Source organism: Mustela nigripes, chromosome 8, assembly GCF_022355385.1.
Source record: "Mustela nigripes isolate SB6536 chromosome 8, MUSNIG.SB6536, whole genome shotgun sequence".
In the NCBI taxonomy this organism is placed as follows: domain Eukaryota; kingdom Metazoa; phylum Chordata; class Mammalia; order Carnivora; family Mustelidae; genus Mustela; species Mustela nigripes.
In genome coordinates this window covers 52,052,439-52,067,902 of record NC_081564.1, presented here as the reverse complement: position 1 = coordinate 52,067,902, position 15,464 = coordinate 52,052,439, and the positions used below count along the sequence as shown (strand labels likewise).

Here is a 15,464-nt window from a genome sequence, read left to right as displayed (position 1 = left end):
CCCTCTGCCCTGTCCATCTTCCCATATTCCGTTACTCTGTGCTCCCAGGAGCACTCTCTCTGGGGAAGCCAGTCTCAAACAAGGTAGTTTCAAGAATCTATTGTCATTTTAGAGACCTTCTGAGACAAGACTTTAAACCCTCTACTTGAAAATCTTGCCTTCGAGTTAGTTACTGCACATGAGCTTGGAACCTTTGTTCATGGAAAAGCCTTCCTACAATCCTGAGCTGCACCACCCCCAAAAGACCTTTAGAGCAAAAACTCTTATAGTTCACCTGTCCCCTCTATCAGGAAGGTTGGGGTTAGAGGCAAAATAGTTTTTGCCCTTCAGAAGGGTCACAGACGCTCACCCTAGAAAAAGTATACAACCATACACAATTTTGGATATAATTCCAGGAGGATATGAACTCCTTCCCAAAAGCCCTCATGGACTCCAATTTAAGAACTGTTGACCTGGGTGCCTCAGTGCTTAAAGCCTCTGCCTTTGGCTCAGGTCACTGTCTCAGGGTCCTGGGATCGAGCACCACATCAGGCTGTCTGCTCAGCGGGGAGCTTGCTTCCCCCTCTCTCTCTCTGCCTGCCTCTCTGCCTACTTCTGATCTCAGTCAGATATATAAACAAATAAAATCTTTAAAAAAAAAAAAAAAAAGAACTGTTGACCTACATGAAGGTAACAGGAACTCATGGTTTCAAAGCTGTTATCCAGCATAGAAAATAAAGAGGTTCTTTTTTAAGCATATAAGAAAGTCCTAATTCCTCTTCATATGATTTCATCAATAGGATTTGAATTGCCAAATATGAGACTCGACTTACATTTTCCAGAGATAAATCTGCTGTATTTGAACTTGTCCTTCTTCGATATTTCTTCCTCATGCAATAGACAGTGACAAGAGTGACTATCAACATCAGGGCAAACATAGCAACAGTGGAAGACGCAGCAATGACAATGGTGTCCCGGGTGGAGCCTCTCTTCTCACACCTCTTCCCCAGGTACCACCAGTCTTCCCCTGACAGACACCTGCACATTGGAATGTGAGCAGAGTTATGAGTTGATATTTCAGTCAACATTCAGGTCACTGATACAGAGAACTCAACCAGATGGGAATGGTTAGACCAGCTCCAGGAGACCAAGCAAGGTCAGTGGAAAAGAAATGGGATTACTGCTCAAAACAGTGGCCCTAAAGGTGGGAAAGGAAGGTGATGTAGATAATGGAGAAAATTAAGTTCTCATGTGTCAGTCTCTCCACATCCCCGCTGTAGCCCTTGGCCAAGCTCATCCCAGAATGACAGAGGACGATTTCCATCTAGAAAACAAAGACAGTCCCACTTCACCACACCAGACTGTTGTGAGGACTTCATAAGACATATATCTCATGAGGACTTTTTCAAGCAATTACAACATAATGTACTATTTCTTCATAAATAATTTTACCATTCTTCTGGCTACCCAAAGTCCCAAATGGAGAGCAAAAAGTAAATATCCCATGAACAGCTTTGAGATGAGAACCAACGGACCATTCGTGTATGAGATAAGTGTTTGACACTACAATACGGAAAGAATAAAATTTCTAACAAGAGAACAGGGAGATCTCGCCCAAGTGACCCCTTACCTGCACTCGGCTTTCCCGTTCTGGACAATGCAGATGCCATCATTCTCGCATTTGAAGTTCATGCAAAGATCATTGATGACAGAGGTCGGGCTTGGCAGGCTTGGCGGGGTTGGCGGGCTTGGCGGGCTTGATGGGCTTGACGGGCTTGGCGGGCTTGACTGGTTTGGCGGGCTTGGTGAGCTTGGCTGAACTTGTGTAGAATTAAGGTGGGAAATGTCTAAGGAGGGCAGAGGGAGTGTATGGATGGAAATCAGTTTGACTTTAGCATTTGGTCTTTAAGTTTCAAAATAGATGCTTAGATTTCACAGGCAGTAAAATAATTAATAAGTCAAAATCTAAATGCAAATAGAAGCTGAGCCAGCCCATGGGGCTGTCACCTGAACTCCACGCTCGCCTGGGCCTGGGCTTGCCTGAGCTACAGGGGGCCCAACCCTTTAGAACCCACCCTCGAGGGACAGCAGTGCAAGGCGGTTGATGGATTTGCCCAAGGCCACGGTATCTTGCTGGAGGGAGCAGGCCAGGGGATATTCGACACAAGCCACCAGGTCCCCCAAAACAACCAGGGCTCTGTTCTTTGCAGTGAATCTTCTGCCTCTCCTCCAAACAGGGTTGAACTGAATTGATGAACATGGAACTTCTTCCCTGGTACAGAAGATGATCTTTCCCTCAACACAGTTATTCTTGAGTAACTTTTTCCAAGAAGTATCGTCTAGATTTCCTCTAATTGACATTGACATAAAAATTTCATGAGTTTTAATTGCACCACTTTTCATCACAAACAAGATGCTGATTTATTGAGATGGAAGTGGGTCTTTCATAGTAAATGAGTTATAATGGTGCCACATAAAACATGGAAACTACCAGTATTCCTGGAAAATGTATTTATCAGCTGCCATGGGTAAGAAATTTTAAAAGGTAATAGATTAATACTACTACTGACAAAATATATGTGTGTGTGCTTATATAGGACACATAAAAATATACATGCGTGCTTGTGTGCTCACATATACATATATGTGTCTATATATGTATATGTATTCAAAAAACACAATAAAGACAATTCATTTCCAATTAATTTCATGTGCTTGTCTGATTTTCCTACTTCTAGAACCCTAGAGTGTAATTTTATGGTATAATAGCTATACTTTCACTTGTTTCTAAAGATTTCTGGCGTAAATTTTCCATGGCTCCGTGTGGTGGTAATTAAGTTATTTATTCTGGAATGGTCACCGTTTTCATTTAAGTTATTTTCATATTGTTATTGATTCATACCAAAAAAAAAAAAAAAAGTCCCGCTAATGCCCATTTGCCCCATACCTAAAAGTGGAACCCAGAAGAACACAGTAAATAATGGCCACGACAACAACAAAAATATCTTATATACAACTATTTTTACTGACATACCTTCCACTGTCAGTAGAATATAAACATCATCTCCTTTTATAAAATCTCTACTTTTCAGCCTGTTGTGGGTTATAAAGGCGCTGGTTCCATAGCCTGGACCTCTTCTAAACTGAGTTCCATTAGGGAAAAAAGCCACTGCTCCCACTTTGGAAGGCCTGTCCCAAAAATAGTTTCCATTATCTGAAAAAGCAATTTGTATTAATGGATTGTGTTTAGCTTCATCATGGCTTTTGGTGGTAGGAAAGAACAGGCAATGTGAAACACAATTAGGATAGAGCTCAAAATAATTAAATGATGCTATTGACCTGTGATGTATTCCCTGGCAAGTCACTGAAGCTTGTTCATTTATACTGTCCTAAAGAAAATGAGATTGCCTGGCAGGGGAGACCACATTCTGGAATTTGTGTGGAGACATACCAAACATTTCCTAGGTAGGATATCACATACATAATCACTGGCCAGTGTAGAATCTCCCCTTCCCATTAAAATCATTCCTTAGTGACCTTGAGTCATACATAGTCCTTTTAACTAAGTTAAATCAATATGTTTCTGAGACTTTTTTTTTTTTTTAAAGTAATCTCTACAACATGGGGATCAAGAGTCACATGCTCTATCGACTGAGCCAGCCAGGTGCCTGAAAGAGTTTTTAATACTAACATAAAACAGTTCATGTCATTAGCTGAATTCTTCACCTACCAGAACAAAGCCCTTCAGGAAAAGAAGACAGAAACACTGCTTCTGGGGAAAGGTGATGACTCACCCAACTTTGTGCCATTTTCAGTGTCATTCAGGAAAATACGTTTGGGGGGAAAAAGTGAAGAAATTCTGAGCATCAAGTCCCTACAATCCTTTTTTTGAATATTTTTTTTTCTATCAGATTCTCTTTTCCTGTGTCACTTAGGTCCATTTTTTTTCATATATAGAATTCGAATTTGGCAATAATATTCACCTTGCCATAATTTCATTTTCTATTAGGTTCCCAGAGGACAAAGGATTGCTAAAATTAGAAATGTGATCATTTTGGGGGGAGGAGCTGTTCGTTTTTGAGACTGGAGAGATAGGGAATGAGGTCACCATTGGCGAGTCCTCCAGAACTTTTTAATAAGAAGTTATAATCTCTTCTCAGAACCTTCCCAACACTCCAGAGCACCTACTCAACATCTTCCTTCTCATCAGGAACCATCCCCTTCTGTAAGAGCTGAATTGTGCTTGACAGCCCTGGTGGCAAGGGGGTGGTTATTATTACTGCCTCAGTGTTATGGCTGAGGACACTAGGGCTTCAAAAGACTATTTGCTCAGTATTGCATAGCTAATGAGAAGCAAATCTTGGATTTGAACCCAGGCATGCCAGACTCTAAAACCAACACTCCTTGAACAACTGGGAATTCAGGTATGGTCTATTGCCAGGAATAATGTCAGTGTCTTCTTTAATTTTCAGAGACATTCTCAACTCGCATTCCTGACAGTGTCCTGCCTAGGGGACTCTGCTCACAATTGCTGAAGCCCTTCTCCTCAATATCTTCTGTTCCTAAAATTTGGGGTTCAATACTCCCTATGTACCTGACCATGCAGTCTCTCATTCCCAAATCATCTGTCCCTCCTAGAGCAGTGATCATGTATTAGCAATAAAGAAAATGAGTCACAAACCAGTGGTCATAGATGGGTCTGTCGTTACACTCCGCTGATTGGACATACGCTGTCGAATGTCAGGATTTTGATCCAAGAGTGTCATCGTGGCTTGTTGCCAAGGACATGGCCATTGTAACTGATCATCATTGGCTCCAGAAATCAAGTGAAAATATATTCCTGCATTAGTTGAGTGGTTTAGATTCAAGTAAATCTGAAAGGCATAACCTTTAGAAGAATAAAATGGAGGGCTATAGAGAGTTCCACTTGAGTTGCCAATAAACTGTGTGAAATTCTTTATATGCCAGATATGATGAGGGCACTGTGTTTCCGAAAGATTGATGTCATCAAGAGACAAGCCACCCAATGATGCACCAGCGCCTCTGACCCCTCCAAACACCACTCTGAATTTGTTGGTCACTTTCAGTGTTACATGGTGAAGTTGCCAGCTCCCGAGGGGTATCTCTGCAAAAGAGACATTATTATTTCAAAGCAAAGGACTGAGAATCCGGTGCAAATCAACATTAGGCTTTTTAACCTTCATAGGACAAATGATCATCCTTGAGCTATTGACACATAGTGTCGGGTGTGATCTGCTCTCCTCTCCAGCTCAGGCCCATTCCCTTCCAGGGAGTTCTGTACTGTCCAGCTGCTCTCTGGAATATCTGGATGCTTATCTATTTGTTTCTCAGAGAGGTCACCCTTTCCTAGCAACGGGTGACCAAACAACCACATCTAACTTAGGAATATTCCATGCCCTATAAATGAGTTACCCCTCCATTCCATGTTAGCTAAAGCCAATATCTGTGCTTATACCCAGGATTCCTATGAGACTCAGCCAAACCCTCATTTATAGTTGAATTGAAATACTTCCTTCACATGCAAAATTTTCAGTCAACGTTTTGGTAGTATTAAGCAGGAATCCACCAAACCTCAGAAGGCCCACATTCACCATTTACTCCTTAGACCATTTACTAGAGACTCAATGTTATAAATATGTTATCTAATACTTGATACCATCATCTTTCTCCCCATCCTACACTTGCCCCTTCACCATCATCCCCTCCCCTAGCTAGCAGCCCAGGCTATGCTATCTGGTCTTACTTTCTTCTATCACATACCCAAATAAGAAGCAATATATTAAAAAAAAAAAAAAAAAAGTTCAGGTAGAGAACAGGAATTCATGTCAAGCTAGTAGTTAGCACAATGACTTAAAACTTAAATATATCGGCACTTAATGTGAAACACAATTATGTGAGAATAAATTAGAAATATCCAAATTACAGAAAATACTAGTATCTGTGGGTAGACTCTAGAATGAACAAAACTCTTTCATGAAAGCGTCTGCTTCATTATGATCAGCACTCTCCATTTAAAATCTGGACTCCTGGGGCACCTGGGTGGCTCAGTGGATTAAAGGCTCTGCTTTCAGCTCGGGTCATGATCCCAGGGTCCTGGGATTTGAGCTCTGCAGGGAGCCTGCTTCCCACTCTCTCTCTCTGCCTGCTTCTCTGCCTACTTGTGATCTCTGTCTGTCAAATAAATCAATAAAATCTTAAAAATAAATAAATAAATAAAATCTGGACTCCTAAGGAAGCTTCTAAAATACCTTTTGTGCTACTGTTCATGGGAGGAAAATGGTATGACATATAACATAATGTAGATTGATTTTATAATAGGTTTTCACAATTCGTTCAAACCAAGTGGTCGATATGCGGAGCAGACAGTAACAGGCAGTAGGGAAATTTCTTAACCACCTGCTTTCCTAGCTGGTCAGTGCGACCCACCTCTTGGAGACAAGATTGGAATGGAGTGTTGCCCTCCCTCCACTCAGGAATTGCTCCAGAAGTTGCACTTAACCCAAATCGTTACAATTATAATTCAACACTGGGATTTTTTTTTTTAAGTGAGAATTAGAGGAAGAGGCCTTTTTTCCAGTTTGATGGCACATTTGATAATATGTAAGCTGGGAAGTGAAATATCCAAAGCCGCAGTTCTGTGGACAAAACCTATCTGAGATAACAAGAGAGGTCCCTGACCATATTCAGGGATAGGTCCAGCCCTGCCTGAAGCCAGTTCCTCCTTCATCCATCCCACAGTCTCTTTATGTTGAACCAGTAACTTCCCATTTTGCCTAAACTAGTTTTCCTTATGTTTATTTATTTTTTAATTAACATATAATGCATATTTGTTTCAGGGTTCAGATCTGTGTACCCTGATAATTCACAGCACTCACCATAGCACATACCCTCCTCAGTGTCCATCACCCAGCCACTCCATCCCTACCCTCCCAAGCCCCAGCAACCCTCTGTTTGTTTCCTGAGATTAAGAGTCTCTTACGGTTTGTGTCCCATCTTGTTTCATTTCCCCTATCTCCCCACCATGAACATCCTCCCTGCCTCTCAAATTCCTCATATCAGATTTCTCTGAAAGCATATGATAATTGTCTTTCTCTGACTGACTTATTTCGCTCAGTATAATACCCTCTAGTTCTATCCATGTCGTTGCAAGTGGCAAGATTTTGGTTTTTGATGGCTGCATAGTATTCCATTGTATAAATATACACCACATCTCTTTATCCATTCATCTGTTGATGAACATCTAGGTTCTTTCCATAGTCCGGCTATTGTGGACATTGCTGCTATAAACATTTGGATCACTTACATTTGTATCTTTAGGGTAAATACCCGGTAATGAGATTGGGGGGTCATAGGGTAGCTCTATTTTCAACTTTTTGAGGGAACTCCATTTCTTGTATTTTTTTAAAGGATTTTTTTTTTATTTATTTGAGAGAGAGCAAGTGGAGGAAGGGCTAGAGAGAAAATCTCAGCAGACTCCCCACTGCGTGTGGAGCCTAATGCAGGGCTTGATCCCATGACCCTTGAGACCATGACCTGAGCCAAAAACCAAGAGCCAGATCCTCAACTGACTTATGCCACCCAGGCGCCCTCCCTCATATTTTTATTACTTGCGAAGAACTGACTTCCCTCAGGGCCACAGACTGAAAGAGTTAAGATGACCTCACTCTGAACCAAGACAATAAGAACGTTGACATTGTACCTTTTATTTCTTTCACAAGCGTCAAAGTACCAGTCACATGGTCGGCAGAATACTCCCTGGTGTAGATATTCAGCTGGTCATTTTCACTTCCGCTGTTGTATAAATAAAACTGCAAGCACTGAAATCCTCTTTTAGGGTAGAGTATTCGACTTTCCAGCATGGCCGTGGCCCCCACGCTTACAGAGCTACTGTTGAAATGCATGAAGAAACCAGAACCTGTTCAGAAAACAAAAGCAGAATTGACAAAGCAGATACGAGATACAGGCACGCGTGTCTTGCAGGCTCACAAGTTCTACTAAGTACCCACTGTGTGCAGAGCACTGTGCTGGGCATTTAAATACGGGTCCATGAGTCGGCAGTGATAAAAGAGAACTTAGTCCATGTTTTCCTTCCTATAGCTTTCAAAATTAGAAAAAAGCATCACCCTCTTGGTCTTGTCTCTGTCTCTCTCTCTCATCTTCTCCCTCCCTCCTCTCCCTCCTTCTTCCTTCTGGCCTATGGAGGACCACTATCCACTATCCAAATTTGCACTTATAACAAAAGGGTATTTTTATTGACATGTATTTGACACAGAGCATTGTGTAAATCTAACATGTACAACATGCTAATTCGATACATTTATATACTGTAATATGATTGTCGCTATAGCAATAATTAGTAACTTCTCAACATGTCACATAATTGTCATTTCTTTTTTTTGTGTGTGTGGTTGGAATAATTAAGTTCTCGTCTCTCAATAAGTTTAGTGATTAGAATACAGTATTGCTGTCTATATTCCCTACACGGTACGTTAGATCTCCAGGGTTTTCCTACTACCCATTGTAAGTCTGTACCCTTAACATCTGCCCCCAACCCCTCCAAAAATGGAAAATAAAAGGAAAAGCACTCATTACTGTTAGGAACCCCAACCACTGCCTAGACCAGCTGAGCTCTCATGCAATGACCCTGAGTCCTAAAGTCTAGTCTTACATCTTTGTTGCCAGGAATGAGCAAATAAATAAAAATGAACTACCTGTAGCCAAATAAATGACTGTTTCATTTAACACAAAATTATGATGGAAAAGTATACTCATCTGAATAAAATCAAATTATACTTTGTCTCTTCATTTTCAGGATTTTTATAATAGGAGCGTGTAATCACAACCAGCTGAAATTCTGAAACTGATTAATTCACAGCCCTGTGCTGTTCACTGGGAAGTCTCTTGTATCTCGTGAGCTTTGAGAAAACAACCGAGCTATGCTGGAGATAAGAGCCCTTCCAGGAGGTACAGTCCCTTTCTTCTGTGGGCACAGACAGAGAAAGGCCTCCCAGAGCCCAGCTCTGACTCACCGGAAGAAGAGAAAAGTCAGGAGGAAAGTCAAAGAAATGAACCATGTCCTTACAGGCACTGGACTCTTTCCTTAGTAGCAACCGCATGGGTTATCACTAACAATTCTGGTAGAAATCAGAGATAAAATCCCAGTCCTTCATAGCAAAGGAAAATGCTGGGCCCGCCAAATGTGAAATCCAGAAGTATCTCCCTCGTATTACCTTTGCACTGGCCCATGCTGGAGTGATCGCTCTCTGGCCCCCTGGGAACCTGGGACACCCATTGCCAGTCAGCATTATCGTCCGAACTTTGAATCATACCACACACATTTTCCAGTTCAAAATTGCATGAGTCCATAAAGCTCAGGGAAGTGGCTACAGAAGCAAAACGACAATTATTGACACTCCTCCAACTTGATAATCCAAGTGATAAAAAGAGAGTTTGTCACAGAAGTCCTGGGAATGCCAAAATGGCATTAAATACCAGGATGAGACTTCACTCATTCTAGGGGTAGAAGACTTCTTGACAGCTCCAAAACCAAGGAACTGATCAATGCTGTTTATCTGAATACTGTCTGCCCCAAGACATTTTTCTTTAACTATCGAATGTATGGAAACCTCAGTCTACATTCCTCTAATTATTCAGATTATTCAACTGCAGCGCGGATTATTTGATCCCGTCTGTATGACGTCTGCTCATTAAAAAATCGACAAGGGGCACGTGACTATAGGACCCAATTTCTGTTTAGATCTGAAAGCCAGAACTTCTAAGAAGAAAAATGAGGCTTCCAAGCTGTGAATTTGGGATTTAGGTGACTTGTTTTTTTTTTTTTTTTTAAATATCAAACTTCAACTATAAACCACCAAACAACTATCAAACCATCATTTCAGAAAAGCCAGCGATGCTCCCCAAAATGGCGCAGTGCGTCATCTTCCCTACATGCAGAGAAACACGGAAGGCATTTCAAAGAACCTGCCACATACTGCAGTTATAAAGCTGATTCAACTTCAAAAGATCAGAGTCACTGAAATCCATTCGTTGGCCGATCACATCCATGAAGTCTGAGATCCTTGTGACAATTGTTGGCTCTGTACCATTTTGGAAAGCAGTCTTGCTGTAGTGCATTACCGAGGTATAATCATAGGGAACATTCAAAGAGTCTGATATTTGGTCGTCGTAGGTGTTAAAATTGTGCTCTTTGCCTAAATGATAAATTTGAAAAGATCTTTAATTACTTGACGCCCACAACATTTAGCTTACCTTCTACTAAGTTTCTGTTACTGCCCAACGTTGGACGTTAGCATTTAGCGTAAGACTCGAAGAACTGCTAATAGAAAGGTAGAATCTCAAAGGTGGGGTGGAGACAGAGTCAGTGGCAGGTGCTGATGGGAGGATGGGGGCATCCGACGTAGATGGAGATGGAGGTTAGAGGACTTTAAGAGGTGTGGTGGGGAGGCACCTGGGTATGATAGCCCAGACAGAAGACATCAGAAGGAACTGACATAGTCGGTAATTTCCTGGTTACTGGAACATGTGTGCAAGTAATACGGTAGGCAAGTTCACTTAAAGAATATACCTAGCTGCTTAGCATCACACTAATGGGCAATGGATTGCAACTGGAAATGGGATCATTTCGTGGACATAGTGAGGTGGCTCTGATCTCCAAAGCTTACAGAAGTCAAACATCAAGACATCAGTTTTTCCATTGTTAACAGTTGGCAGGAGACAGCACATGCTTGGAAATTCAGTTTTTAACAGGAAAAAAAAATGCAAGAAAACAAAAGAAATGTACCTGACTGAATTCTGTCCCACATTATCCTGACATAGTCATCCCGGTCAGAACGAGACTGCTCGTGCCAGAATCCCAGCGCATGGAGGAACTCGTGTTGGACCGTGGCAATTCTGTCGCAGTTGGCCCCGATGGAGAGTTGTTGCTTCCCCATGTGCCTGTTTCCCACTGAAGACCAGCAGCTTACAGGAGAGTTCATGGGGCAGGGAGAAAGGGTATTCTCATGATGTCTCAGGCCAGAATCCCCGGTACTCAGGGCACTCAGTTACCCACCTAGATCCTCCACTCATATATCAGGGCACTGCATTTCTCTCCTAATCCTGCCGACCTATGAGAAACCTTACAGACCAGATGACGTTTGGAGATCTGGCTCTGACACTATTACAGAGGAGCAAGTCATCCCCCAATCAACCTACTAGTCCTGATCTTGAGCTAGAAATTTCTAACTTTTTTCCAGTGTCCTTGGTATATGGAAGACCGCTAATCAGGTTTTATAGGGGTAGCAACCACATGGAGTTTCTGAGCTTCGGACAAGAGACACTGTCCGTTTAACTCAAGTAGGAAGGTAGTTAGGTGTGTGCACACATACACACAGGCACCCACACACGTGTTTTACTGGAGAGGGAAAGAAGGAGGGTATAAGCTACAAACGGCTGACGTTCCCTGACTTGTGGGATGCAATCCCAGCCTCCCTGTCTTAATATAGTTGCATGTATGAAAATACCATTTTTATAGCTAAAGGCACTAAATGCAGTCTGTCTTTTACTCTCCAGCAAACAGCTAAGGAAGCCCCCCTACCCACCTCAAGAGCAGGTCCTAAGGTAATTGCTGCGATGGATCACAGCTGCAACGTTCTCACTTGACCCCTAGAAGACAAGAGCTCCACCTTACCCACTGCCCTTGAACACTGATATATAGTTAGCTTCTCCAGCCCAGGGCTTGAAGTCAATGCATGTTTTTAGGCGATAGCGTTCAAATGCATTAAGGATAACTCCCTTTGCGTTCATTTCTGATGGAAGAAAACCAACAAAAAAAATACACATATTAAAACTATTCACCATTGAATGATTCACCATGGAAATAGGGTGTGCAATATATTATATATCATGAGATTCATGATATATGAATGTGTAGTGTTTTATTTTACCAAATTTTGAATTCTATACAAATTAAGTATGTATCATATGCAAGTATTTTATTATTCTTCAGCTCCCTGATTTTGCCCCATTTTTATTTCTCTGGAACCTTTAGAAAGTACATTTCAGAACAACAAAAAAGACATTTCCTTATCTCAAAGAATAGATACTTTGGATCACAGGCAGCCAAAATGACCACTCACTGTCACAGGTTTCATCAGAGAAAACTATAGTATGTATTTAAAGCCCCACTGCAGAGCTTTTAATTTGAGGACCTTGAGATGGGAGAGTCCATGAAAATGCTGAAATTGTATGTGAAGTATCTGTATCTGTATTTATATCATCTCCTCTATGTCTGTTCTGTATCTATATCATCTATATCAACTATCATCTCTATCAGTCTATATCTACATCAGTGAGTGTGTTTCCTGGGGAGACTGTTCATGAGCTTCTCAAGTGTGTTCACAGCCCAAATTAGGGTTAAGAACTATTGCTTCAGGGGTGCCTGGGTGGCTCAGGTCATGATGTCAGGGTCCCAGGATCAAGCCCCACATCAGGCCCCTGAGTAGGGACCCTGCTTCTCCCTCTCCCTCTGCTCCTCTTTCTCTCTCTCTGTCAAATAAGTAAAATATTTAAAGGGAAAAAAGAACCATTGTTTCAGAATGAAGAGGGATACTAACTGGTTGGATAGATACAGAACTCAAAAACGTCAGAGGCATGAAAGCAACAAAGACATCCAGGAAAAGAAGCTCAAGGGTTACCCCTTTCACGGGAGCTGCATCTAGCAGCAGGTAATACCTGAAGTGTAAGCAAAAAAACTAGAGTAGAATTTTATATGTTGGTAATTCAATATGGTTAATATATTTCTGGAAAGCCAAAAATCACACCCAGTGAACCCTTCATACCTATTTACTAACCCTTCATAGGTATTTTCTCTTGCTACTTGTAAAAGGGGCCTTGCTTAGTGATTTCCTTGGAGTCATTTGGACTTGGTCTAAATTTCAGAAATGTGAGGAAATACTCTTCTCACTTGGAGCACAGAGAGCAAGTTTAGGGCCACAATATTAAACAGAGGTAAAGGACGTCCTAAGTAAAAAATAATCAAAATCATAGAATAAAAAAATGACCTATAAAAATTTGAAGATTAATTACATTATAAAACTAATGCAAAATGATGCTATAATATTAAGTAAAAAAAAAAAAAAAAAAAAAAGCAGATCAAAAAATTTAAACAGACACACCGGCTGGCTCAGTTGGTAGAGCATGCAACTCTTCATCTTGGGATTGTGAGTTCAGCCCCACACTGGGTGTAGAGCTTACTTTAAAACAAACAAATAAAGAAATAATAAAACAAAACAACTTAAAAAAATTTAAAACACGATAGCTATACCTATGTAAAAATGAACACAGTTTGGATGGTAAGATTTGGACTGAATTTTTTTACCTAACATGTTTGATTTTTATATGTGCATCAATTTATTTTTTAATTTTTATTTTTTAATCTTTTCTTGGCTTTTTCTATCTACTCTTGGTTTTTCGTCTATGTTTCTGGCCAGTCCTACCTTTCAATAACTTCTATTAGATCTTCCATCTATATCAATTCTAGAAAGTTGTCCTCCTGAGCTGAATTCTAATCTTGGCCATCCTTCCCCTCAATACCACCTTATTGGGCCATTCAGTAAGATCCAGTTATCTAAGGAGCACCTGTTATATGCAGGGCATTGTGCAAGGTGCTCATCCATGCCCATGGCTTCAACCATCTCCCACAGCCTAATAACATTCAGATGCTCTCTATCTTTAATGACCAGGCCATACACTGATTTATATGATCTCCCCACCACAGTGGTCCTGATACATCTCAAACCCTACATGCCAAATGCTAATTTCTACCACACTTCTCTATTCCACCCTCTTCAAGACATATTTCCCATCTTCATAAAGGCACCATCCCCCAACTGCCTAAGACTGAATCCTGGGCACCAGGAACTCTTTATCTAGACCCACCTTCTTCTTGACCTCTTGCAATCAATCACCAAATCTAACAATTGTTTCCTAAATCTCCTTAGACTTGTCCATTCTTGTCTATCCTCACTGAGGGAGTCTTGGTTCAGAAACTCTCAGTCTTTCCCTGAGTTTCTTCTATAGTATCCTCATTGGTCTCCTTACTTTCTTTTTGCCCCAATTATGCTATATCTTCTACATGGAAACTAGCATGATCACAACCTCACATCCAGGTTAAAACTGTTGGAGGCTCCACATCACCATCATTAGGCACACCAAGTCCTTTAATAAGGGAAATATTCCCCAATTCCAATCTACATTCCAGTTAAGGGTCTTCTCCTTTCCTCATGCCTTTGCATGGTGACCCACCTGCCTAGAGCACCCTTCCCCTGCCACCAGCTTGAATGATCACTTTCTGCAAATTGCAAAGAAGCACCTCATCTGGGCAGATGCTCCAAGTGTTGACTTGGCAAGTAGATAAGTAGCACTTCATGCAAAGTAGGAAATGTTGGTTGATGAACAAAATGCAAACTTGATTTCAGTAACTTTACCCCCTCCCAGGCACCAATGTATTACATACAACTTGCATAATTTTCAATGCAACTCAGCTGCACAGTGTCAACTGCTTCCTGATGTATATGCCTTTATATCTAGGTTGAGTTCAATGCCCCTCCAAAGTGCTCCCTAGCTTTTGAACATATCACTAAGCAAAATGTTTATTCCATTTTATTATAATTAACTCCTGGCATATCTGAATCTCCACTGAAATGTATGAACTTTAGGGAAAGTTTTCCAAAAAAGCAGTTCCCAAAGCGATTCTGGTAACTGGCACCAAAAATAAAATGAGGACCATGTTTAGAGTTCTCCATTATAATTAAATTTCTTCTATAGAAAAGTTTTCTTTCATTTTGGATTGGACTCTTCTGACTTTTTAGTATTGAAATACTCTTTATTTTATGAAAAGATGATAAAGATAATGGGTTCTTGTAGCTGTGTAAGTTCCTGACTTGGCAAAATAAAATGTTGCTAAAACAATGCCAAGTCCTAAAGTTTTGTATGTTTGTTTGATGTTTTTAACTCATGTAAAATATGAACATATGAGAAACCACTGTTTTCAAATAAAGTCTAGCTCCCTGATCTTTATGTCCCCAGAACCCAATACAGAGTATGCTCTCCCTAAATGTTGGTTACATTAATCCCTTTCTTGGTCAGAATTCAGCAACTATTTCAGACAAAAATCATTTAGGTTCTTTTCATTGTTCATTTTGTGTAAATTTTTATAAGAAAATGTTCATGGCCCCATAAAGCAACAAACAAACACTTCAAGACCATATGAGCCTACCCTTAAAAATACTGTGATTATAGGGCTCCTGGGTGGCTCAGTCATTTGGGCATCTGCCTTCAGCTCAGGTCATGATCCCAGGGTCCTGGGATCAAGCCTCACAACTCTCTCTCCTTCAGTCTGCCAATCTCCCTGCTTGTGCTCTCTCTCTCTTTCTCTCTCTCTCTCAAATGAATGGATAAAATCT

General features: G+C 40.9%; 1 protein-coding gene across 1 annotated transcript in view; it reads right to left on the bottom strand.

Annotated features, from left to right (window-relative positions):
* Window positions 1–335: 335 nt before the first annotated feature.
* Window positions 336–15,464, bottom strand: part of MEP1B (meprin A subunit beta) — a 24,401-nt gene continuing 9,272 nt past the window's right edge. Inside the window, exons 6-16 of the mRNA XM_059408063.1 lie at window positions 11,690–11,807; window positions 10,802–10,980; window positions 9,993–10,211; window positions 9,231–9,383; window positions 7,700–7,915; window positions 4,661–5,104; window positions 3,014–3,193; window positions 1,796–1,826; window positions 1,610–1,708; window positions 813–1,017; window positions 336–350 (exon numbers count right to left, since the gene is read on the bottom strand). Coding sequence (XP_059264046.1) covers window positions 336–350; window positions 813–1,017; window positions 1,610–1,708; window positions 1,796–1,826; window positions 3,014–3,193; window positions 4,661–5,104; window positions 7,700–7,915; window positions 9,231–9,383; window positions 9,993–10,211; window positions 10,802–10,980; window positions 11,690–11,807 — 1,859 coding nt within the window. The remainder of the gene's footprint in view (window positions 351–812; window positions 1,018–1,609; window positions 1,709–1,795; window positions 1,827–3,013; window positions 3,194–4,660; window positions 5,105–7,699; window positions 7,916–9,230; window positions 9,384–9,992; window positions 10,212–10,801; window positions 10,981–11,689; window positions 11,808–15,464) is intronic.